General features: G+C 35.9%; 1 protein-coding gene and 1 long non-coding RNA gene across 13 annotated transcripts in view; one reads left to right on the top strand and one right to left on the bottom strand.

Moving 5' to 3' along the window:
• Positions 1-17,828, top strand: part of LOC103911892 (uncharacterized) — a 122,041-nt gene extending 104,213 nt beyond the window's left edge. For 3 of the 6 annotated variants that reach the window (XR_015503739.1, XR_015503737.1, XR_015503741.1), the window contains 4 exons: positions 11,591-11,713; positions 16,540-16,685; positions 17,367-17,556; positions 17,635-17,828. This is a non-coding gene — a long non-coding RNA (uncharacterized LOC103911892). The remainder of the gene's footprint in view (positions 1-11,590; positions 11,714-16,539; positions 16,686-17,366; positions 17,557-17,634) is intronic. The other 3 variants (XR_015503738.1, XR_015503740.1, XR_015503742.1) reach the window with 1 other exon arrangement.
• Positions 1-26,281, bottom strand: part of frmpd2 (FERM and PDZ domain containing 2) — a 451,768-nt gene that overhangs the window by 424,490 nt on the left and 997 nt on the right. For 3 of the 7 annotated variants that reach the window (XM_087275530.1, XM_087275531.1, XM_087275534.1), the window contains exons 2-15: positions 25,038-25,074; positions 24,543-24,638; positions 18,077-18,198; positions 17,372-17,535; positions 17,224-17,289; positions 16,489-16,662; positions 13,840-13,909; positions 13,664-13,733; positions 10,250-10,388; positions 4,752-4,823; positions 4,459-4,633; positions 2,641-2,776; positions 2,423-2,561; positions 1,255-1,407 (exon numbers count right to left, since the gene is read on the bottom strand). In XM_087275530.1, coding sequence (XP_087131656.1) covers positions 1,255-1,407; positions 2,423-2,561; positions 2,641-2,776; positions 4,459-4,633; positions 4,752-4,823; positions 10,250-10,388; positions 13,664-13,733; positions 13,840-13,909; positions 16,489-16,662; positions 17,224-17,289; positions 17,372-17,535; positions 18,077-18,197 — 1,479 coding nt within the window. In that variant the 5' untranslated portion in view covers position 18,198; positions 24,543-24,638; positions 25,038-25,074. Of the gene's footprint in view, positions 1-1,254; positions 1,408-2,422; positions 2,562-2,640; positions 2,777-4,458; positions 4,634-4,751; positions 4,824-10,249; positions 10,389-13,663; positions 13,734-13,839; positions 13,910-16,488; positions 16,663-17,223; positions 17,290-17,371; positions 17,536-18,076; positions 18,199-24,542; positions 24,921-25,037; positions 25,075-26,281 lie in introns of those variants that run through there. The other 4 variants (XM_087275532.1, XM_087275535.1, XM_087275536.1 and 1 more) reach the window with 2 other exon arrangements.

Genomic DNA, 26,281 nt, shown 5'->3' with positions numbered 1-26,281 from the left:
GTTAATGTATTCAATAACCCGAACTATTTATAAACAATACTTGTTCAGCATTTATTGTGTCAAAACTCGCATATGCAGTCATGTAGCTGGTTAATTCTGGGAAATTTTCGTACCCCTCGGTTTCTACACTCTCAAAAATAAAAGTACGCGAGCTGTCACTGGGGTGGTACCTTTTCAAAAGGTACAAATTTGTACTTAAAGGGTCCATATTGGTGCCTAAAATGTATATATTAGTACCTAAACCTTTTATAAGGAACATTTTTGTACTTTTAGGTACCAATATGTACCCTTGATGTATTAATATGAACCTTTTCAAGAGTTCACACTTAGCTGATGATTGATTATAAGCAAGTTTGGCATGCTGTCGCGGGAGAGAGCCCTGAGCTCGAAGGTTCTTGAGCCCTGGGCTCCCTCCCGTTTGGCGGGCGAGAGGGGAGCCTTGAGCTCAGGTAGATCTCGACAACTCCCCCTTGATAAGAGCTGATGACTAAAAATTCAATGCTATTAAAAGATATGCTGCATTGTGAGAGATTATCTGTATTGCAAAATTTAGATTTATCAATTTACTTGGAAACCGGAGGACCCGGGAAAAACCCACGCAAGCACGGGAAGAACATGCAAACTACACACAGAAACGACCACCGGCCTGTTAAAGGACTCGAACCGGTGACGTTCTTGCTGTGAGGTGACAGTGCTAGTCACTGGGCCACCGTGCTGCCCTATGGAGGGAAAGGTGAAAAGGTAGGGGTGGAAGGGGGGATTCTTGAAATTGAAGATGACTGTAGTGAAAACCCTGGCTCTTTATATTGGGTTAGGAATGGCCTGATTGGTGGATCATGCATGCTAATGCAGAACCAGCAGTGTTCAATCATATTCACGTGCTCCTCTCGAAATTAGTTTATGAATAAACTTCACTTAGGTACAAATTTGTATCTTTAGAAAAGGTACCACCCCAGTAACAACTTGCATACCTTTGGAGTTGTAGTGTGGACCTGGAAAATCTCTGTTTCAAGGGCTATCTAGCACTTCCCCTTAGCCCTACGCCTTCAAGCTAAAGAGAACTGGAACACCCCAACCCCTTCACGTAAATGAGGGCTAAGGGGTAGAATTGTGATTAGGACTAAACCTCAATGAGAGTTAAGTAATGGTAATGATAATAAAAAAGGAATAGCCTTTATGCTTCAGGTAGAGGTGTAATTCTCTGCTTTTTGGAGGTGTGTGTGTGCAATGATTGAGGACAGAAGTGAGTTTCACCTTGAGGAACTCGAGTTCGGCCTCCTCTGCGCTCATGTTGGCATTGTTGACGTGTAAACGCAGCAGCTCTTCTTTCAGGCATGGCATTGCCATTTTCTGTACAACACTCTTGGAAACATAATGCTCAGGCTGATAGTAGTTCTTCCCATAGACCTGCAGAAAACACACACACACACAAAACCTAGTTTGAACCCGTCTAAAATAAGTACACTAGTTTAAATCAGTGCATTACATAAGCATCCGACAGCTGCTTAATATAAGATTGACCTGATATGTTCTCGATGCTTGCTGAAGATGTAATGGTATTATTTATATACAAGTAATTTTAGATTCTCTGGCAGAATTTACAGTGAGATCATTGCACAGAGAGGATATAGTACAGAAATATGTATTTTTAGTTTATTCATGACAACTTGCTTTTGTATAATGTTATTATTATTAGTACTGTTATTTATTATATGCATATTTATATTAGTTTTATTAAAACCAAGCTTAGATTTGTCCACCTGTCCACCATTTTTAGCCATATGGGACATAGGACGTGTTTGGCTACTTTGGAAACTCGTTTTTTTGACCACACTACATTATTATTGCTCATTTATTTGTTTGCTGGAAATTAGAACTGACTTTAGAAATAGTTTTGAAACAAATCTTTGTGCTTAACAAACAAAACTAATTGTGTAGGGTAATGGATGTCTGCGTAAATCGTTTCCGTATCCATGAAAGAGAGAAAGAGAAAGTGAAAGTAAAGGTCAATTGCTGGAGGCTCATTCTTTATCCTTTTGCTGCAGATGCTCTGTTTAAATGTATTCTTGCTAGTCGTTCAGTTTTTCCACTTACAAAGTTCGCCATTTATATAGGAAATTACTTAAAGGGAATGGGAGATGAGACTCTGATTGGTTTATTCTCAAAACACACCCAGAACTCATAGAGAGAATAACCCTGTTAGGCCAAGCGCCACGGAACAGAGTGTATTTTTCCAACCTTAAAATAGCAAAAGTGGATTCAGGCATGCTCTTAATGCTTTTGTGCCCTGCTCTTTAGACTTTACTCCTAGATTGTTAAAATAGACCCCCAAGACTGAATCACAGATTCATAGATACTGTATGTATAGAAATATTGATCTTTTCGACAACACTACTACTAACCACAGGCATACAGTGTTTACCTCAGGCAAACTGTCTCCAAACTCAGCCTGAAGAGCCAAGGCACCGAGAAACAGGCAGGTCTCCTCATTACACTGCAGCCGATCGTCCAGAAGATCACGTCTGAGCTGCAGGTAGAACTGATGACGGGTGAACTTGTTTCTGTCAGGATGAAGAGATAAGTTAGACAACACTAGTAAAAAAAACCCCACTGCGTTTAATGAGGAAAAAACCGACTTACAGAAGGAGAGATACGTCGCTCACAAAATATTTAATGCGGAAGTGAAGCACGAATGTGGCAGTGGGCACTTTTTTCCAGTCTCCTGGGGCAACTTTGGATATTTTTGTGTCATTGTCGAGGAAGAAAAACTCATTATCTGGAAAATGGAAAAAAAATATATATATATATATAATCGTAATCAAACATAGCCATGACGGCATAAAATCATGCATTTTTGATTGTTGGTGGTTTTCTGTTGGGAAAGGGTAAAATTAGCTATTTTTTTTACTGATGATCATCAGTTGCAGTGCAAAAAAAAGCTTATTTTCTGTTTTTTTTTAGACTATAGTGTGTGTCTGTGAGTGTGGGAGAGTGTAATGTTGTGTTCACACCAGAAGGGGCATGCGCAAATAAATAGTCTTGCGTAAATAGACATGTAAACATTTTGTTTACTCGCTTCATTTGCTTGTTTAATACGCTTCACAATAGATTCGGATTCGCGTCATGGGCTCGAGCTTCATTGCTAAATGTCTAAGATGGATTTTATTGAGAGATTAGCTGTACTTTATGTGCTTTAGGAAGGCTGAAAAACAGCCTAGATTAGTTCGGCGCTGTGTCTGACGGCGTACTCACATTATGCTATCCGAACAGTGCCCAGGCTCGTTGCCCGGATTGTTTGAGAAGTGTGAGTGCTCTGAATCTGGCTCATGGTTCAGTTGGTCAGCCCTGGCCCGGTTGGAAAAGGTGTGCCAAAGTGCGGTTCACTTGGGCTTTGGCTCGGTATGGTTGTAGTGTGAGTGCAAAACTATTTATTAATCATTCTTACTTTTCAATGAACACAAATTGTCGTAGTTTATTAAAGACGCACACCCTGCACTGCACGACAGCTGCACTTTCAGCAAACCTCCTCATTCCTTCAGCATGACGACTTTACGATTGTTTATGAGCGTCAAAAGGGGCTGATCTGTTCGGCGAAATATTTGACTGCGTGTCATCGCATATCAAACGATTAAAGTGATATAACTAAAGAAATCTCCACTGTGGAGAGCGCTTCTTAAACTGAACAGCGCATCATCGATGACGAAAGCGTGCTCAGGCCCGAATGCAATATGAGTGCGGGCCATCAGGGGAGACGGAAGGGGGGACAAGCATGCTTAAGCCCGGTTCAAGGCAGCTGTACATGGTGTGAGTATGCCCTGAGTCCACTAGATCCTTCATCAACTCCTTCAGGAACTGTACCTGGATGATGGAAGCTTTCAGCTGTGCTTCCGACTGAGCCGAGCCCAGTTTGATAAGCTGCTGTCTATTCTCGTCTTTGCATTGACTTGTAAATCACTCACGATTGACCGTTCATCCGCGTCTGTTGTGAAAGAACTATAAGAAAAACCTTTACACACCTTGATATGTCTGCGAAAATCAAGATAAGCAATAGTGATAATATTAAACATAATAAGAGTGTATTTCTGCACACACACTATAATCTGCTGTTTTACTCCATATAAAAGCCGGAAACTGTTTTTTGTACATATAAAAGCCATTTTTGCGCAGGCCTATCTAAAGGGTCAATGCTGCCAACTGATAATCAACAGTAAAAATTACGAATTTTACCAGCAACAATCAAGTATGCATGATTATATGATGTTATGCCTTTGCAATCAAAAAATGTGGCTGTAATGGAAGTCAATTGGTCAAAAATAGCCACCAACATAATGAAAGGGTAGTCAATTTTTACAATTCACAAGGGTTAAGTTAAAATAAATAAAGAGAATGGAAAAATTCAAAATATTAATAAAACCATATCAGTTATCTTAGTAACAGCACTATCACAAAACACATTACCATAACTATATGCAAGGCCGAAGTAGAAATGCTCGACGAGATTTGTGTGAGCGACGATCATATCGAATGCGTCGCGTCCTCTGCACTTTACATCGCACTTGAGCAGAACGTTCTGTCCGTTTGGCATCAAAACCGTCAAGTCCCTTTGGTTTGAACTTGACTTCCCTTTGTTTGACTGGGGAAATAAGATCAAAAATAAGTGATCAGTCTTATCCAGGCCGGCAGTGTTGGCATTATGCAACAGATAATTTGGTGTCGAGCCAAACTCTCGCTCTCAGAGAGATTAAACTGACCACAATAGAATTAGGCAGCTCTAAAACGACAAGAGGCTCCTCCAGCATCCGGATGAACTCTGGGCCCGTATCCTGAAGATGAACACAAACACATCGGTGAGGAATTTAAGTGGAATAATATGGGGCAGGATAAGAACACTGGATTACTAAATAAAACCAGCTCATGGCATTTTTGGTCATAGTGTTGCACCATTACACACACAAAAAAATAAATAAATAAATAATTCATTGGATTTACAACATTTTTTGAAGTTAAGTGGTTGCAAACAATTAATATGGGCAGAATTTAATCAAACAAATTAAGTTTGTTGTAGTAATGAAGTAAGTTGAACATTACTACATTTCATTTGCTTGTTTACATTCAGCCTATAATAAATTGTTTGCAACCACTTACCTTCAAAAAATTGAGTAAATCACACAAATATATATTTTTAGTATACATGCTCATTTCTACATACTTTTAAGTATATATTTATTTTCCTCTAAACTAATTCTAACAGGTAATGGTTTAAACATGGTAAATAGTTAAAAAATTGTAAAAAGCATCATTAAAAAGCATCATTAAATACCATCAGCAAAGAACAGTCCAAAGCAAACTTGTTCTTTTGTTTATGCATAAGATTTCAATTTTAAGTATAAAAATAGTTATTTATTTATTTATTTATTTATTTATTTATTTATCATATTTGATGCCCAAAACTTTTCACAAAAAAACAAAAATAGACACAACATTTTTACTAAATTAACCCTCTACTAATTGTAAGCATCCTTAAATAACCTCATTAAATCATCAAGTAACATCAACATTGAAGAGCTGAACTTTTGCAGTTGTCGTGGTTACACAAGATTTTATTTTTAAGTTTAATTAATTAATTTATTTCGAGGTTATGCATAAGGTTTTATTTTTAAAATATTTTTATTTTATTTCGAGGTTATGCATAAGGTTTTATTTTTTAAATATATTTATTTTATTTCGAGGTTATGCATAAGGTTTTATTTTTAAATATATTTGTTTTATGTCGAGGTTATGCATAAGGTTTTATTTTTAAATATATTTGTTTTATGTCGAGGTTATGCATAAGGTTTTATTTTTAAATATATTTGTTTTATGTCGAGGTTATGCATAAGGTTTTATTCTTTAAATATATTTTATTTCGAGGTTATGCATAAGGTTTTATTTTTTAAATATATGTATTTTATTTCGAGGTTATGCATAAGGTTTTATTTTTTAAATTTATTTTATTTCGAGACTATGCATAAGTTTTTATTTTTAAATATATTTGTTATATTTCGAGGTTATGCATAAGGTTTTATTTTAAATATATTTATTTAATTTATTTCAAGGTTATGCATAAGGTTTTATTTTAAATATATTTATTTATTTTATTTCGAGGTTATGCATAAGGTTTTATTTTTAAATATATTTGTTTTATTTCGAGGTTATGCATAAGGTTTTATTTTAAATATATTTAATTATTTTATTTCAAGGTTATGCATAAGGTTTTATTTTTAAATATATTTATTTTATTTCGAGGTTATGCATAAGGTTTTATTTTAAATATATTTAATTATTTTATTTCGAGGTTATGCATAAGGTTTTATTTTTAAATATATTTATTTTATTTCGAGGTTATGCATAAGGTTTTATTTTTAAATAGGGCTGCACGATATTGGAAAAAATTGACATTGCGATATTTTTTTCCCCTGCGATATATATTGCGATATTTTATATATATATATATATATATATATATATATATATATATATATATATATATATATATATATATATATACTTAAAACTAGGGCTGTGACGGTCACCATGACAACCGCGTCACTGCGGTGGTCATTGCCACCTCGGTTGTGTATTGCCACCGGCCGTAGTACGTGAAGTCACGCACTTTAAAACACAAATTACTGTTATGTTGCCAAGTATTACATATCTGTTAGAATATAACATGGCGCGATTCAGCAAGTTCAAGTTCAACCATGAATCTTGTTAGAAAACGAACTCTTACATCTGGGAACATTTTGGATTCGTGCCGACCGAGAAAGGTGAACGAATTGATTTAGATTAAGCTTTTTGTATGGGGGTTTTTAAGTGTTAAAGTGTGTTTTAATATTCACTGCTGAGAGTCCAAACACTGAGGAGCAAATCCATCGATACGCATGCCCACGGGTCCCGAACCATACAAGCTAGTGGCGATTGACGGCGAGGGAAAAAAGCCATGTAGGCTTAATCAACTCCTGTCTTCTAAACGCAGAAGCCCAGCTCAGCCAGGCATGGCAGAGGCATTTGCAAAAATGGCCAGATACAAAAGAGAAAGTGATAAATGGAAGACATTGACGAGAAATTGAGCATAGGCTATTTGGTAACTACTTAAGAACGCGCCGCTCCGCAGAGTAGAGAAACCTGCGTTGCGAGAAATGCGGGCGGCGGAACAGAAGGAGAAGCCCTCTCTCGCATGGTTGTGAAAAAGTAGCCTGTCTGTGCATTATCGCTACAAGCACACCGTCTGACAGTGTATTGCTGGAAACATTATAACTCCATTCTTCACTTAAACCGGACAAAGTCAACATGTTAGTTTTTCTGGCAAATAATTTAAAATATGACTACAAAAGGTGGAGAGAAACTACGCTGTTTTTTAAACATCTGACTTATATTGTTACTAGGTTAATATTTTCTTTTTACTTATAATTATTAATATTTATATTATTATTACACTGATTAGTAAAGTGCCATTTAGACTATTTGTTAAGTTCTTAAAAATGTAACGTTTAATTGTTATTATTACAGTTTCACGCAGTTAAAGTAATTTAATATTTAACTACAATATTTATAAACAGTTTTGTGTTGTTTTATTAACGAAAGTTCAAAAGTAAACATGTACGTTTATACGGATGTTTTATTTATTAATATTAAATTCGGTTATTCCTTAATTTTTACATAAAAGGTAAATTAACTTTAGGCTACATTGTTTGTTGATGTACGAGATCGAGGAACATGTTTGCCAGTAAATAATGTTCGCACCACTTAAAAAACAAAACAAATGAATAACTTGCGAAAAGGATGCAATAAAAAATGCGCTTAATCATTCTTCACAATCGGATTCGTACGTGCAATAAGCCGAGGCTATATTGCGCCGACAAGAACAAGCCCTAAAACTAAGTCTAGAGAGAGAATTAATACTAGTTAATATTAATGATTATAAACACGAACTGCGTTGTATGATAAACGCCTCACAATGATGTCGTGATTTTTGCTGAAGAACTGATATGTTATCGCCGTCTCCCCAGCCAGGTTTTCATCTGCTTATTTCCCCTTCTTCTGGATACAAACAATAAAGTATCAGCGCCAAACCAGTGGTTTAAATTATATTTTACTCTCCTGATTTCTTTTATTTTCATTAAAAAATAATTAAATGTTTAAAGTTTTGTATTGCATAGCCTATATATTTTTAAAGATTATCATTCAGCCTACCTGCAGCGCATGAGGTTGTGTGCTGGGCAAATCCCCTTTACTCATGCTACCCATTTCATTTATGACACTGTAAACTTGACTTGGCAGGCTGATCATCTTTAAACTCAAAAGGTGTTTTTAACTTGAGACTGCATGCGTCTGCATAATGTGATGTTTCTTATTACAACTGTTAGCGGTGTCAAAATGAAAGCAAACATTAAAAAGGGTTTTGTTTTATCAATTGTATAGTTTAGTTTTAATAATAGCTAATGTATATAATAAATTATGATATTGATTATTGTGTAGACTACAGTGTTCAACAAAAAATTTTATTAGGTTACTCTAATAGACCAAATCCCTAACTGAAAAACGAATGTGAAAATGACAGGCAGTTGCGTCTTTGCTAAAATTAATTTAACGAAAAATTTCTTTTGCTTTTTTCCCCTTTAGAGATCAAAAGAGCTGTATTTAAAGAATTATTTCACCAAAACATGAATTGAATGCCCAGTTCTTTCCCGTGTGAGTTTAGTGCGCCTCCGCCATGTCTGCGTTTTTTAAGGTTACAGGTGCACCCTGACCTGACGCGGGGACCAGATCTCTGTATTGCTTTAATTTCTCAACTTTCATAACTGCATTGCATTTTCATATGGTAAAATATCAAAATTTATGCTCTGAAAGTAGAATGACGGGAGTGTTAGTAATTAATAACAGAAAGAACTTTCACTTTTGAGTGAACTTCTGTCACGTGTTATTTTAGTATGATAAAATAAACAAAAATAGTAATGCAGAAAAGTATTTTTCGCTCTGCCAAGCCTTCTCTGTTGCTGTACAGAGAAGCAGCCTGCTCAGTCTCCTTACCCCGGCCCCACCCCGCCCACCGACTCCTGAACTTCTCACTCACTAACTCACTCACTCACGCGGGCATGCAGTGCGGTCTCATGAGGAAACGCAGCTTTTTGATATAATGTTTTTCTTGTTCCCAAATACAAATAATTTATCAAGTATTGTTTGACATAAGTATTCGTAAAAACACGCTAATCCTGCTTTTCCGAATACCGTATTCCGGTTCGGCTCCACCCATAATATATATATAATTTATTATTATTATTTTTTTTTTGCATCGCACCCTCCTGCGATGTGACTATCGCGGATGCGCACATCGCGATTTCGATGCTGAAACGATATATCGTGCAGCCCTATTTTTAAATATATTTATTTTATTTCGAGGTTATGCATAAGGTTTTATTTTTAAATATATTTATTTTATTTCGAGGTTATGCATAAGGTTTTATTTTTACATATATTTATTTTATTTCGAGGTTATGCATAAGGTTTTATTTTTAAGTGCATTTGTTTTATTTCGAGGTTATGCATAAGGTTTTATTTTTAAATATATTTATTTTCTTTCGAGGTTACGCATAAGGTATTATTTTTATAATATGTTTATTTTATTTTGTTATTAATGTTTTATTTTTAAATAAATGGGCCATTACACACTGCAGACACACCCTCATGCCTATATAGAGTGGTATAAAGGCAATATCTTACTGTCGTTTAACAGGAAACCCTTTGAAATTACATTTTTAAAAGTACTGAAAGTGATAAATATGACGTTTTTTGCCATATGACAAACCACCTCAATAATAGAAGCTTTTTTTGTTCTAAAACCTTTTATAAAGTTTATAAGTCAGGCTTGTGTATCTAAATTAAGCATTCATAAGTTACTTACAGTGAAATAAATGTCATAGTAATGCATCTTTCAGGTACTGGGTTAAAAAAAATCCCATCATGCTATAAAATATGAAGTAATATGCACAGAGATAATGGATACTTAGATGGCAATGCTATAGGCTAAACTATAAGTCCTGTAAAATGCAAAGAAAACACTGTACTATATAAAACTTCTCGATTTACACTTGTGAGATCAAGGATATGTTTAGTCTTTCCAATTAGATCTACTTGTTTGACCTGTTTTGATCGCAAAGGAGGGATTTTCACCAGAGATGCATCTATGAAAAGGATCTATGCAGTTACTTACCTTCATTTTCCGTTCATTAAGGCTAAAAGAAGAGGCAAACAGCTGATCTGGCCTCAAGGCGAACTGACGGCGTCGGTCAAGAACAGGACTTTGGCTCATATATGTGCTGTTTCTGCTTCTCTGGTGTGAACTGTGAAATCTAGAAGAAGATAAGTTCAGAGATGTACATGATAAAGCCTGCTGGATAGCATATTTGATATACAAGCCTCTAAATCGAGGTGTCTGACTTGGCTCTGCACAGTTCAGTTCCAACTGTTCCAACACACTTAAAGGGCTAGTTCACCTTAAATGACGCCTATGCCATTGCAAACCCCAAAAGACCTTTGTTCATCTTCTGAAGTTAAGAAACTTTATATAAAATCTGAGCGACAGCAACCCAGAAGGCACACAATGTCTAACGAAAATAAAATTAGGTTAGATTTAGGTCGTGACGTCAGGTGACCGAAATTCAACGTCTAGTCAGTGTCTAAGGACTATGTTATTTTGCTGACCAATAACAACGTCAAGTGATATTGATATTTGGTTGATTTTAGGTTTTGTTGGAAAGTGACAAAAATAAAACGACAAGCCAACATCTTAAACCAACGTCATATTGACGTCAAATACCGGCATTTATTCACAACCCAGGCTCATTCTGAAAACATACCCAAATATACATTTTTGGAGAGCCCCAAATATATCCCAGGAGGTACTTTTTTTTTTGCTGTTTTGGTTTTCACGAATCCCCCAATGGCCGATGTGTACGCTTTCTTAGATCTCAAATTTCTCTCGTAAGTGCCATTTACGCCTGCTGTTCTCACATAAATCCACCGCTGTCGACTGACTAATTGACTGACCCACCCCCAGTGTTTAATTTGTTAAGTGCGAGGTCCTGGAACAGATCGGAGTAACAGATCCGGCATGTTACCCGAGGATTTAGAGGTATCCTGCATGAAAGTGTATAGCGGAGCGTCGGATGGCGGAGGGGTGTCGTGGACGCAAGTTAAGAGTCCGGGGGTTGGTTGTATTGAACGGAAGTGAAGAGGGTTGGGGAGTTGCGGAAGAAAGTAAAAGTGAGCAGTGGACGGGGGAGGAGGGCGGTTGAGAAGGCAGATCAGTAAAATGAGGTGCAAATGAAGCCCTGCCCACCCCCTTTTTTTCCCTAAACCCAACCGACAGTGTTTTCAAAAGCACCAATTGATCCACCCACACGCTTCCCTAATCCAACCGACAGTGTTTTCAAAAGCAATCCAGAAAAAGAAAAGCCCTCGCGGCAGCCTGATTTTTACCACATTCTCGCTCTGTTATTCATTTGCTTATTTTTATATTTTGGCTTTTGTTTTTGTTTTACCTGCTTTCTAGAAACGTTCTTCGCTGGACTCAAACCGGTCAAACGCTCAAATCCGCTTTGCATCTCAAATCCTTCGACGTATGCGGCAAGCCACTGGACAAACTGGCAACAGCGAAAAAGCTGTCCACACTGCGGTAAGTGGTTAGGCACACAGGTTAGGCTGGTAGCGGAAAAAGAAACTGCATCACACCACCCCGTAGTGTTCATTTAAAGGCCCAAATGCAGACATGCGTAGCTCTAACTACATAATTTGCACTCTTCAGAAATGTATATAGGGCTACGTTTTCAGAATGAGCCTATGTTGTTAATTGGTCAGGTATGACAACCAAAATCTGAGGAGATTCCCCCTATGTGTAAAGCGCTTTGAGTGCCCAGAAAAGCGCTATACAAATGCAAGGAATTATTATTATAATTGGGCGAAGCAGTGGGCACAGAAGAAGGTCGCCTCATAGCAAGAAGGTCACTGGTTTGAACCTCGGCTGGGTCACTAGGTGTTTCAGTGTGGTGTTTGCATGTTCTCCCTGCGTTCGCGTGGGTTTCCTCTGGGTGCTCCGGTTTCCCCCACAGTCCAAACACATGCCGTACAGGAGGATTGGGTAGGCTAAATTGCCCATAATGTATGAGTGTATGTGTGGATGTTTCACAGGGATAGGTTGCGGCTGGAAGGGCATCCGCTGAGTAAAAACGTGCTGAATAAGTTGGCAGTTCATTCCACTGTGGCGACCCCGGATTAATAAAGGGACTAAGCCGACAAGAAAATGAATGAAGGAATATTATTATAATTACTATTATTAAAATTCAAAGTCTGATAGACATAATAGTGGTAACGTCCACACAACGTCAAGCTGTAACATCTTTAGACGTTGATATTTGGTTGATTTTAGGTTGGACATTGATGTCTGCCTGATGTTGGTTTCTAATGTCAACCCCATTTTCATTTCCAAACAAACTGCAACATCCCCACGACATTAGGGTACATTGTCAATCTGACGTCATGTTGATGTCCTGTGCCTGATGGGAAGAGTCCTGAGAAGTACAGAAAAGAAATCAAAAACATTGCAGGAAACAACGTTCTGCATTCATTTGATGATGGTGGGTGTGACGAGTCTCCAAGAGTTCACTGCGTTTGGTGTGAGTGCACTTGGAGGTGTGTGTGTCTGTGGTCCTTTAATGACTCAGTAGGTGCAGAGAATAGAGGCAAACAGCTGTGCATGTGTGTGTGTGTGAAATATCATGTCACAAAAAGTCCTACACAACAGTAATAGTTTAAGAGGTTTACATGTCTGTACTGCACTTCAATGCTGCGGCTAAAATAGGCATACTCCACATGCCTTAATTTGATTAGTGTTTAATACGATTATGAAAATCTCTGTTTACATGCTAGACTCTTAATCAGAGTATTGTCTTAATCTTATTAAAATCGGGAAGTATTGGTCTCCATATAATTGTGCTCAATGATTAACATGATCGAATCTCTCCTGATAACCTGTTGCACATCATTTTCTTCGTGCTCTCTTTCCTCTGATTGATAGATCAGGGTTTTTTTTAGGAATTAAGTGTATTTTAATATAAGTAAGAATTTAAAGCTGTAATTTCATTCATTCATTTCTCTGTGGCTTAGTCCCTTACTTATCAGGGGTGGCCACAGCGGAATGAATCGCCAACTATTCCAGCATATGTTTTACACAGTGGATGCCTTTACAGCTGCAACCCAGTACTGGTAAACACCCATACACTCTCACATACAAACACACTACGGCCAATTTAGTTCATCAGTTCACCGATAGCGCATGTGTTTGCTATGTGTTGCCATCGAGCGGCCCTAAACCGTGCGGCTGACTGAGTGTAAATTTCTATTCAGTGATTTCTTTGTGTTCAGATCATTTCAACACAGCTTTAATATTAAACTAAACACTGAAGCAACTTTGGACAGTTTTAGATCATCTTATAATGTTTTTAGATCATCAAAAATAGGCCTAAATATGAGTATAAAACATTATCTGAGGAGCATAATTATAATATAATATTAGATTGTAATATACTGTTACCCTTTACATATAAGTAAGCATCACAGTGCTGCTGACCTGCTGAAGTCTGCTGCTGACGGTGTGCTGTTCCCTTTCTGTGTCCAAACTGAGTTCTGACTGGAAGCACCTGAAACGTCACAAGAAACTGTTGAATTTATCTTTATTGAAGATTAATGTCACTTTGGGGGCTTATTAAATAGCTAATCATAATTAATGTATTTGATAAAACATACCCCGAAGTCTTTCTCTAACCATTTGGCTTCGGTCTATGAGATGAGCAGAATCATTTGAGGGTTTTTCAGTCTGGGAAAGAAAAAAAAAAACAGTACTTAGCATTAGTTTATGTTAACTAACTATGGCAGATTCATTACTATGGCATTAAATACTGTGTAAAAATAATTTTTGTGTAAATAAAACAAAGATTATGTACTATTTCAGTTTCTCAAAATTAACTCAGTGTGTGACTTGTATTATTTAAGTGTTGAATAAAGAGAAATAATGGTGTAGTTCACCCAAAACTGAAAGTTTATACACTATTTACTAAGTTTCATTCTTCTGTCAAACACAAAAGAAGATATTTTAAAGAATGCTGAAAACCTGTGACCATTGACTTCCATAGTATTTGTTTTTCCTATTATTGAAGTCAATGGTTACAGGTTTTCAGCATTCTCCAAAATATCTTCTTTTGTGTTCGACAAAAAAAGAAGCTCATAAAGGTTTATAACCAATTAAGAGGAATAAATAGTGAGTGAATGAAACTTTTCTTATGACTTTGTCCTTTAATATAATAGATTGTCACAAGACATTAACTAATGTAAGCTTTTTATCATTGAGATTAGTGTCAACTATGGTTCAGGTACAACTTTCTTTAAACTATCTTCTTTTGTGTTCAACAAAAGAACGAAACTTTTATAGAGAAGGGAGTATAAATGTTGAAAGCATTCAGATTTTTGGGTGAACTATCCTTTTAAGTACTAATTCCCACTATTAACTACTGGTTCATTAACTGCCTATTATTAAAATACTGACTGTTTATTATTACTTTTAAAGTGCATGATCTTAATCTAAATTTTTTGTATGCGTTTTTTTATATTCATATGCAAAAAATTGTCACGCAAACAACCCTTGCACACTAAGACCGATGCATATTAATTAACCAATTATGAAAAAACGCAAAACATTTTGATGTCAGTTCAAGCAGGGATACTTTGTTCTTCTCTCTTTTTCAAAGTTGAAAAAGAAAAAGGTATAGGCTGCATATTGTGTTCGTCCAATACTGCTTTACGAAAGAGCTGTGCAACGATTATCCTGAAATGGAAAGTTTATTTCAGGAAATCTGTGGAATTTTGATACATTGCTTGTGATACTTCACACATTCACGTACATAAACAAATCCTGAACAGAGACTTGCAGTACCTATGGACATTGTAATAGATGGTGACCGCATTGACCTGTCGAAGCAACACAGCAAAATTCTCTGAGTAAAATTTCTTCAGTTTAGATAGTATTTGGTCCCTTTCTAAATTGAGTTAAAGTTCAGAAACAGAAACCCAGAACAACAACTGACTTCAGTTACATCCTTATGAAACCAGCTGAAATATAACACATTAAAACTCTCAAAATCTCAGCAGAGGATCATTGAGCAACTTCACAAACAGCAGCTTTACTTATTACCAACCTGTTTGCCCTTATTTAAAAATATTCTCTGAACTGGGTATATTTTACTATAAAGATTTTGCTGTGAACGAACCGAACCAGGTTCGATTTTTATTTTATTTTTTTATTCACAACCCAGAAAGTTTCGGAGGCAGTGTGTTAATACTATTCACACAACGTGGGGTTGAAAATCTTTTTTAACGTGCGAAAATTACGAACAAAAATTTCTTAGTCTTAGTTTATAGTTTGTTAATGAGAATTGTACCTAAAAATAAAATGTGACCAAAATTATATTTGCGTTACAAAAAGTTTAAATAAAATGCAAATAAATGAAATTAACTACTGCATTCACAAAATTATTTTATACACACACACACACACACACACATATATATGTATATATATATATATATATATATATATATATATATATATATATATATATATATATATATATATATATATATATGGCATTGTAATGACTAATATTGATCAATAAATCAATGTGTGATGTTTAGTGAAAGTTACAGTACTGTGCAAAAGTCTTAGGCCACTAGTACTTTCACACACAAAAAAAAGGTTTAAAGTAAACAGAAAAAAAATAAGTTAAACAAACTATTGTTTATTGGCAACATCTCTAAAATCCTTTAAAAAAAACCCTGCAAAGCTACCTGAATAACTATGGGCAAGTGTACCAAGTGATTTAAATGCAAAGTGTGCTCATACCAAGTGTTGATTTGATTTAGTCAATATAAGTTCGGTGATAAATAAAACGTATTTATGCATCATTTTTGAAAGCATCCTTATTTTACAGCATCTTTACACAAGTGCCTAAAACTTTGAACAGTACTGTAGCTTTGCAAGTAGGATTTTTGAAGCGTCTTAGAGATGTTGACAAAATTCTTCTGGATTGAGTTTGTCTCAGTTTGTTCTTTTTCGTCATGACATTCCAGAAAGACTGGATGATAATCAGATCTTATCTCTGGCTGTTGTCAGACAGTAATCTCACAGCAGAATTACAATTAATGACTAAAATAATCTTTGGAAATGTAAATTGATATTTCAAACTGACATTCTACTAAAACATATAGAATTAACAGACTTTAAAAATGTTTTTTGTTAAAGTACTAGTGGCCTAAGACTGCACAGTACTGTATATTAGAGTGCTATTAATCGATTGCACTAATCAAATGTGTTAACCACATTTCTCCCAGCTATTTGGTTACCTGAAGTACGTCCTCTGCCATCTGTCTGATAGTTTTCTCTGGTCGCGGCAGGACTGCAGTCTGATGGTGATTTTCAGCCGTCTCCAGCACCGTCAGGAGGTTCACCCGTCTGTGAGCCACATCCTCGCACATGCTCAGTAGAAGACTGTTCAGGGTGTCGCTGACCTGGACAGGCTAGTGGGAGATTCCATTCAAAGGTTCAGTTCAAGTATCACCCTCTTTCACATTTTCATAACACTTATACACTTATAACAAATTCATTTGCTATTTAAACAGCGCAACGCCTCAAAACCACTCTTGCGCCAAGCTGAGACTAGCAAAAGACTATTGCATTGCTCCTGGTGTATTATAGGGCCCTATGTGTGGGAAGCACTGTAGAGTCTTACCACAACTTTTTTGAAGTCATAATATTTGCATACATATGATATATATGATTAATTGTATTAGCTTACAATTTTTAATTTTCTCTCTAATTAAGTCAATTGGTTGTATTATTATAGATTAATTTATGTATTGGTGTTTTTACCTTTAATAAACATAACATGAGTTTATTTTAACATACTAACAGTTCTATATAATTTAAATATATTAGTAATTGTCTTTTGTATTTTGTTTCACATAAAGCTTTATATAGTTTGAAAATGCTTAAGGGTGAGAACATAGTGAGTAGATTTCCATTTTTTGGGTGGACTGTCCCTTTAAAAAAACATATAACAAAATGAAATAGGAACCAACCTGATTTTGTGGAAGATTATAATCCACTGCCCAATAGAGAGTCATGCCTAGTGAGTAAACCACCATCTAAAAAAAAACCCAGAGCAAATAAATCATACATTTTGTCTTGATTTGCCATCCATCTCCACATTACTGTTGTCCAGCTCACTTTCTCTGAGGCCAGTCTCCTGGAGGAAGTGTTGCTCTGAGACATTTCTGGGCAAGTGAATGAACCCACGTCTTCAGATCGGCTGCAGGTCTTGAAGGCAATACTGCCGACTGCAGAGAGGAGCATGGAGCCGGGGCTGATCACACAGCACATGTTCCCATCATCTGGACCAAGAGAGGAAGTGGGTGGGTGAACACTAGGCATGGGATGATAACAGTATATGTAATTTTTAAAATAATTTTTATTTATTTATTTATTTTTAGGGCAAATATCTCCCGCAGAAAAAGAGCTTCCACATCAAAATCTTCATGATGCTTATAAACCAACATCCAAACATGCTATAAAGCTGAACATTGCAGTGGCTTTATATCCACAGAAAAGGCAGATATCCAAAGATGCCTTTTCAAGACATAAATAAATCTGTGTTTTTGAAACTAATAAAGACAGCAGAAGTCAATGATTTACTTTAATTACTTAACTTTAATTGTTTGCTGCTCTGAAATATTATATATGTTTCTTCAATTAAAACCTGTTGTGTTCAATAGTGGAAAAAGTGGTTGTTTTCTGCCCAGAGCTTTAAAACAAAACATATTTTAGAGCGGTAATCACAATACCGTGAAACCGTGATATTTTTTCCAAGGTGATCATACTATCAGAATCTTATACCTGTAATACTCTTTTACTCGGGTGGAAAGAGCTGTCTACCTTTACTGGAGATGTCTATCAGAGCTTCTGTGGCACCCAAGAGCAGAGCCCAGACCTCGTCCTCCTCCAGCGGTGCTGCTCGTGACTCCAGCACCTCGGCCAGGGTCACAAACGTGCTCATTCTGACAGGTATAATCACATCACACAGGTGCATGGAAAAGATACAGTTAATTTTTTTCCCCAATTTCTGATTTACGGAGAGCAGATTTCTCCAACACATTTCTAATCATAATAGTTTTAATTACTCCTTTCTAATAACTGATTTATTTTATCTTTGAAGTGATGACAACTAATAATATTTGACTAGATATTTTTCAAAACACTTCTATACAGCTTAAAGTGACATTAACTAAGTTAATTAGGGTAACTAGGTAGGTTAGGGTAATTAGGCAAGTTATTGTATAATGATGGTTTGTTCTGTAGACCATCGAAACAAAAATTAGCTTAAAGGGGCTAATAATTTTGACCTTAAAATGGTTCATAAAAAATTTAAAACTGCTTTTATTCTAGACAAAATAAAACAAATAAGACTTTCTCCAGAAGAAAAAATATTATCAGACATACTGTCAAAATGTCCTTGCTCTGTTAAACATCGTTTGGGAAATATTTAAAAAAAGAGAAACAAATTTAAAGGGGGTGAATAATTTCAACTGTATGTGGAAAAACGAGGTGCACTTCAGCAAATGCATATGAAAATAATATAATTTTAAAGAACACTCTTAAGTGTGAACTGAATGTTATGCATTCCGAGTTATATTACTTATTCCAGTTTACATTTATACAGGGGGCTAACTCAAGACATGATGAGGTTGTTTACACAAGATGCCATAACGGACACTCACTCATGGACATTTACTAAAAGGAGAAGTTCCCCTAGAATATCAATATTGCAGCAGAAACCAAACTGTTAAACATACACTTTTGGAATGCTCTATTTTTAATATTATAATTAATTATAATATATTAAAATTAAAATGTAACTTAATTATAATAAAAAAAATTACTATCATTAAATTATTAGAAAAATTACCCAATTTCTGTTTAACGAAAATCTAAACATAATAGTATTAATAACTCATTCATTCATTTTCTTTTTGGCTTAGTTCCTTTATTAATCAGGGGTCGGCACAGCGGAATGAACCGCCAACATTTCAAGCGTATATTTTATGCATGTGGATGCCCTTCCAGCAGCAACCCATCACAGGGAAACACACATACACACTCATTCACACTTATACACTACGGACAATTTAGCCTAACCAATTCACCTAAAGCGCATGCGTTTGGACTGTGGGGGAAACCGGAGCACCCAGGGGAAACCCATGCGAACACGAGGAGAACATGCAAACTCCACACAGAAATGACCCAGCCGAGGCTGGTACCAGCGACCTTCTTGCTGTGAGGCAACAGTGCTACCCACTGCACCACCAGTTTTAAGAACTCATTTCCAGTAACTGATTTCTATTATCTTTGCCCTGATGACAGTACATAATATTTGACTGGATATTAGCTTTAGCAACTGAAAAGATTTCAGGCTTCTGCTGTCAAGGAACGGCTCCGACTGCAAAACCAGATTTAGTTTAGCAGGCAACACTTTGCTATTAACAATAGGTATTAACAAACCATTAACTAAGACTTTTAGCTTAATTATTAGCTGCTTATGGCGAGGCAGTGGCGCAGTATGTAGTGCTGTCACCTCACAGCAAGAAGGTCGCTGGGTCAAACCACGGCTCAGTTGGCGTTTCTGTGTGGAGTTTGCATGTTCTCACTGCCTTCGTGTGGGTTTCCTCCGGGTGCTCCGGTTTCCCCCACTGTCCAAAGGCATGCGGTACAGGTGAATTTGGTTAGGCTAAATTGTCCGTAGTGTATGAGTGTGTGTGTGTGGGGATGTTTCCCAGAGATGGGTTGCGGCTGGAAGGGCATCCACTGCATAAAAACTTGCTGGATAACATGGCAGTTCATACCGCTGTCGCGATCCCGGATTAATAAAGGGACTAAGCCGACAAGAAAATGAATGAATGAATGAATGAATGATTAGCTGCTTATTAATAGTAAATAAGATAGTAGTTAGATTTAGGTATTGATTAGGTATGTAGAATAAGATGATACTTATAAGTACTAATAAACAGCCAATATCAAGTACACCAGTAGTTAATAGTGGGAATTGGTACTTAAACTAAAGCCTGGTTTATACTTCTGCATCAAGTGACCGGCGTAAGCCACGACGCATGCAACACGCGTAGCTGTGCATTCATACTTCTGCGCGGTCACTGTTGGTCTGCATTAACACTTCCGAAACGCTCGTTGGCAGATTTACAAGTGGCTCAAACTCGCTCATTTTAAAACAACTTTAATTATGAGGTAAACACAAAACAAAGCTTTCCATCCGGAGCTCCTTCACGGGACTCCACACTTGTAAACAATCGCTCCATCAGGCTCGCACCATTCGCGCGGCTCTCGGTCCCGCCCCAGACTCGTCAGCACTACCAAGCCGACCAATCACAGAGTTTGCGCTATGCGTCGTTGCGACGTGTAGTTACATTTTTTGAGAGGTGCACGTCAGCTGCGTTTGACGCGTTTGACGCAGAAGTATAATCAGCCTTAAAGCCTGGTTTATACTTCTGCGTCAAGTGACCGGCGTAACTCACGGCGCATGTAACGCGCGCAGCTGTGTATTTATACTTCTGCGCGCTGTCTTTGTTGGTCTGCATTAACACTTCCGAAACGCTAGTTGGCAGTGAGGTGTAAATGTTCCTCTGTGTCGAGTTTCTTCGCTTCTGTTTTGCTTTTCCTGAACACTTCCTGGTTGTATAAGTGACTCAAACTCGCTTCTTTTTTTGGCAGCAACCGGCCGACGTGCAACAACTTTATGAGGTAAACACAATATAAAACTTTCCATCCGGAGCTCCTTCACGGGACTCCACAGTTGTAAACAATCGCTCGCGCCATTCGCGCAGCTCTCGGTCCCGCCCAGACTCGTCATCGCTACCAGGCCGACCAATCACAGAGCTTGCGCTACGCGTCGTTGCGACGTGTAGTTACATTTTTTGAGAGGTGCACGTCAGCGACGCCGTAGCATACGCCGGCGTTTGACGCTGAAGTATAAATCAGCCTTAAAGTGTAACCCAACATATTGATTTGAATACATTTAGGAAACACATTGAGTTAAATGTTAAATATTGAAAAATTGCATTTTGTTATTATATGTGCTCATTTACTTTGTTTTATTTACAATTTTGTGAAATATCTTTAACATTGTTTAGGGCGAAAAAAACATGACATGGATCCATTTTTCTTTAAAAGACAATATTTAAACGTGTGACAGACATTTGGAATAACAAAAATATAATAGCATTTATATTGTTGTATGAACTTAATATTGATTTGTGAACTTTACCCTGTCCATAATTACATTACCATCATTATTATGGATTTATGTAGTTTGCAACTATACTTGAGTCATTCTTCAACTTTACAATAAATCAGCAAATGTTTGTATTCTGTAAACATAAAAATGTGCACTGGTAATAGCTACATTTTTGCTAGATTGGAGTTTGAGAGATTGCATTTGTAATCAAATATGCATATTCCCACCATGAAATGTAAGTGCAACAATTGTTATTTTTCAAACACAAATGAATTGATTATATTTGGAGTCTAGACTTTATTTAATGTACTATTTCATTGTTTTTAAAAATACATATTTTGTCATATCAAACAAAATCATGTCTGTGGTGTTACCACAAAGGATGGTCGCCCCTTTTAAGAAAAGATGGGAAATTTATTTGGACTATTTCATGCATGGGTCATTGCAGGTGCTGCTTGATCTGAGGGGTGCACATTCTTTCTTATTATTATTCATAAAGTTAGCTACATTTCTGACAATTTCATGTCACACTTTTTAGTGTCAGTGGTGTTACATTGCAAATATAACATATTTTAATCAAAACTTCATTTCAGGGGACAAGTCACGCTATCAACAAACCAATAACTAAGACTTTTAGCTTAATAATGAGCTGCTTATTAAATGGTAATAGGTAGTGGTTGCATGTTCTCCCTGCGTTTGTGTGTGTTTCCTCCGGGTGTTCCGGTTTCCCCCACAGTTTTAAGACATGCGGTACAGGTGAATTGGGTAGGCTAAATTGTCCGTAGTGTATAAGTGTGATTGAGTGTGTATGGATGTTTCCCAGTGATGGGTTGCAGCTGGAAGGGCATCTGCTGCGTTAAACATGTGCTGGATAAGTTGGCGGTTCATTCCACTGTGGCGACCCCGAATTAATAAAGGAACTAAGCCAAAAAAGAAATTGAATGAATTTAGGTAGTAGTTGGGTTTAGGTATTGATTAGGTATCTAGAATAAGATTATACTTTATAAGTACTAATAAACAGCCAATATCCTACACAGGTAAATAATACACAGGTAATAAACCAGTTGTTATGTAGTATGAATTGATACTGGAAAGTCTCTCCTTAAAACTTATATTTCTTCTTTGCTATTTGTTCCCTTGTCTTTGTTATTTCTTATTATTTCTTATTAGTCTGCTGTTTTCTCTACACTTTTATGGTTATCGATTCTGATTTTGTTCCCTTTACTGTTATTGTAAAGCGTCCTTGAGCACTGGAAAGGCACTAAATAAAACAAACATGCTATTTTATTACTTAAAGTGTTAACAAAAGTTTAAAAAACAGATGTTTGCTGATATTTCCAAGTTGTCCATGTGATCTTGAAATAAATATCATGGCAGTCTTCAGTTTAGAAAAGTCTAATTATTTTAGAAATAAGCTAATTTGTCTACGATGTTACTGTATTTCCTGGTAACTCCCAAGCCACAGACCAAAGTGGTTGCGTCAACATCGTTTAATTAAAATAGTTTATAAAGCTTAATTTTTTTAAATGAACAGAGCTTATTAAATTAGTCATAAATGCATAGCAATGCAACTTATATTCTATATATTTATTTGTATGTATTTTTAGAAATTCTTTCACTCATTTGCCACCCCAATTGATTGATGCATCCCCCAATTACCAAAAATAGTGTCCAACACACTTCTTTAGTGACCACAGGAGTTAAACAGGGGGAATTACCATGCTTTAATAGCACATAAGAGTAACAGAACTAAACACGGCGCTTCTTCTGTTCTTCGTGTCAGTCTTGTTTTCTCACATTTGCTTTCGAGTCTTTTCCTGTAGTAATTGGCTTTGAGAGAGCCTGGTGGATTTGCTCTAATGTGTCTTCCTAATAAAGCTAAAGCACGGTAAAAGTGCAAACTCAGAGACAGCTGTCATTGACAAGTAATGCCTTTTTTATTGCATGTAACACATTATGGCTATTTCCATCAAACAAAATAATCACTTGGTTTGTAGGGTTTTTGTTTCCACTTGTACGCTCAAGAAAGGTTCAGCGTTTGCTAATTAACAGGTAAATTGGCTTGCAATGGTTCAGTCTAAACATTCCTGTATTCTTTTTTAGCATCTTATTCCAGTATATAAACTGAGCATACGTATGTAAGTACTGATTTAAATACATTTTATTGCATTTCTGCAGTTAAATATCTGTTGGTTGTCTGTGCAATGGATTAATAAAGTGACTTTTGCCCCTGCACTACTGTCACTTGCATTAAAACATGAAGTAGAAACAGCCTACTTTAAAAAGATACATTGATTACATTAACGTTGATCATTAATAAACTAATTAATGATAATAAATTATTAATAATAATTGAACATTTTAATTAAAGTAGTCCCCCTTATCATTAAATATATATATATATATATATATATATATATATATATATATATATATATATATATATATATATATATATATATAATTTGCAGGCTGCACATAAAAACAAAGATTATTGGATCTCAATTTGCAAGAAAATACTATTTTGATTGTATTTTGAGTTTAATTTAGTGTGTTATTTGATGTTCCTTTGCAACTGTTGACATTTAGCAGATTGTTTAAGAGTTTCTACACCAATTTGTAATGCCGTTTTGTCATGAAAATCTAATACTGTTACGTATTATTAGTACACTGTAAACATTGCTAGGTTTTACAATTGATTTGTTTTGGAACAACATGAAGGAGTTAAGTTAACCTAATAATTTTTTACAAATTTTAGTGGATTGAACATAAAACAATTAAGCCCCCCCCCACAAATAAATCAACAATTGTGTTATTTCAGCTAAATTTAAATGTTTTTTTTTATTATTATTTTATGAGTGTAACAAAAGCACTGGCAAATTGATTGTGTTTTTTCTTAAAGAAAATAAATAATTTGTTATTAAAATGCTGTGCATTTAAATGTAAAGCATATGGTCATGCCATGACAACCTTCCTAAATAAAAATCCTAAATGAGACTCTTCTCTTTGCCTCAGCAACTGTTGTAGTTCTCTCCACTCGTACGCTGTATTTATCCATGACTATGTAAAAGTTCAAGGACGATTTGTAAAGCGTGTTACCTTTCTACATTCACTCTCCGCAGAGTCGTCCTCTGGATATCTTCATCTCAGTTAAAATCCTCTCAAGCATCTTCCTCTGTGCCTCTCAATTACATGCTGAAAAAGAAAACGCTACTTTTACAGTGGAAAGTGCTACAGAGTTTTTATCCGGGAACATTTCCTCCATTGAAATGTTGTCGCTGTTGTGTTTTAGCTTAGTTAGTCCTATTCTTAGAGCTCAGTCATAAGAACTCAATTGGATTAGAGCAATGGTCAGTGGGCGACCAATCAGTGTGTCCAAACTCCCCAGCAGGCCTTCGCTAATCTGACTCAATAGTCGTGAGGTGTGACTCCGTGGGATTCACTACAGTATGTTCTCATCACACATGGACATGATGCATTAGCGTACTATCAGCACTAATATAACATAAAGGATACACATACAACATGAAAACATTCATCTTCCAGATATTTGAAGGCACTCTTAAATTAATTTAACAATCAGTTGTGATTTACCTGATGTTTGATGTCTTAAGCCTCCTTGTAGGTTTCCCTGTCAAAATGCAAGAACAGAAAATAAGCATGAACATAGCACTTAAAATGATTTGTGATTTATTTTACACAATCAATCAAACTTATAAAGCACTTTAAAAACACAGAAAGTGAACCAGAGTGCTGTACAGAAGACTAAAAACGCAAACAGGACATAGAATACAATTTAAAAAGTTTAAGAAACCATAAAACAAACATGTAATAATAGTAATAATTACATTGTATAGAACAAATTTATACTGTATAACAAAAAACTAAAACATTTTTTGAGTAGATCTTGAAACTTCCTTATATGTTCACCTGAAAAAGGCAGAAAAAGCTTATAAACAGTATATATAGAGAGTGCTAATTATACATTAGCGATCAGGGGGGGTCGACTTTTATCAAATGTATCTATTTATTTAAATGACATCAAATTTATTAAAAAGACGTATTTAAGTTTTTAGTGTTTTGAGATATTTCATGTATTCTGACATACATTAGCCTCTGATTAGTTCAGGTTACTGTAGCTCAAACTATTCAAACTATGGACCCTATCATACAATCGGCGGAATGAGACGCAAGGCACGACGTAATTGTTGTTTGCTAGTTTCAGCTTGGTGCAAGAGTCATTTTGAGCCACACTGTTTAAATAGCAAATGCATTTAAGCTCTTATGTGCGCCCATAGGCGTTCTGGTCTATAAAAGGAGGTGTGTTGAGGCGCATTGCTGGCGCGATGCTATTTTGAGGAACTTCAATAGACCAGAACAAGGCTGGTCTATTGTCCAGTGCAGAGCGCGTTAGTTTTGCGCCTCGCTTACACATTGCTTAATACACACAGGATGTACAGCAATTAAAATGCAGTTTAAATTTTGTAGGATGTCATTTTTTTGCAATATTTTGCTTGATTTTAATTGTATCATCTTTCAGTTTCTAATTATGTTTGGTGACTGAAATATCTCTATCTATCTATCTATCTATCTATCTATCTATCTATCTATCTATCTATCTATCTATCTATCTATCTATCTATCTATCTATATATATACATACATACTTACATACAAACATACATACATACATACATATATAGCTATATATATATATATATATATATATATATATATATATATATATATATATATATATATATATATATATATATATACATACATACAGTTAAGGTCAGAATTATTAGCCCCCCTGTTTATTCCCAACCCCAATCCCC

Source organism: Danio rerio, chromosome 12 (genome assembly GCF_052040795.2).
Source record: "Danio rerio strain M-AB ecotype USA chromosome 12, GRCz13ab, whole genome shotgun sequence".
NCBI lineage: Eukaryota > Metazoa > Chordata > Actinopteri > Cypriniformes > Danionidae > Danio > Danio rerio.
Note: the sequence above shows the minus strand (reverse complement) of the source record. Positions and strands in the feature narration are given on the sequence as shown.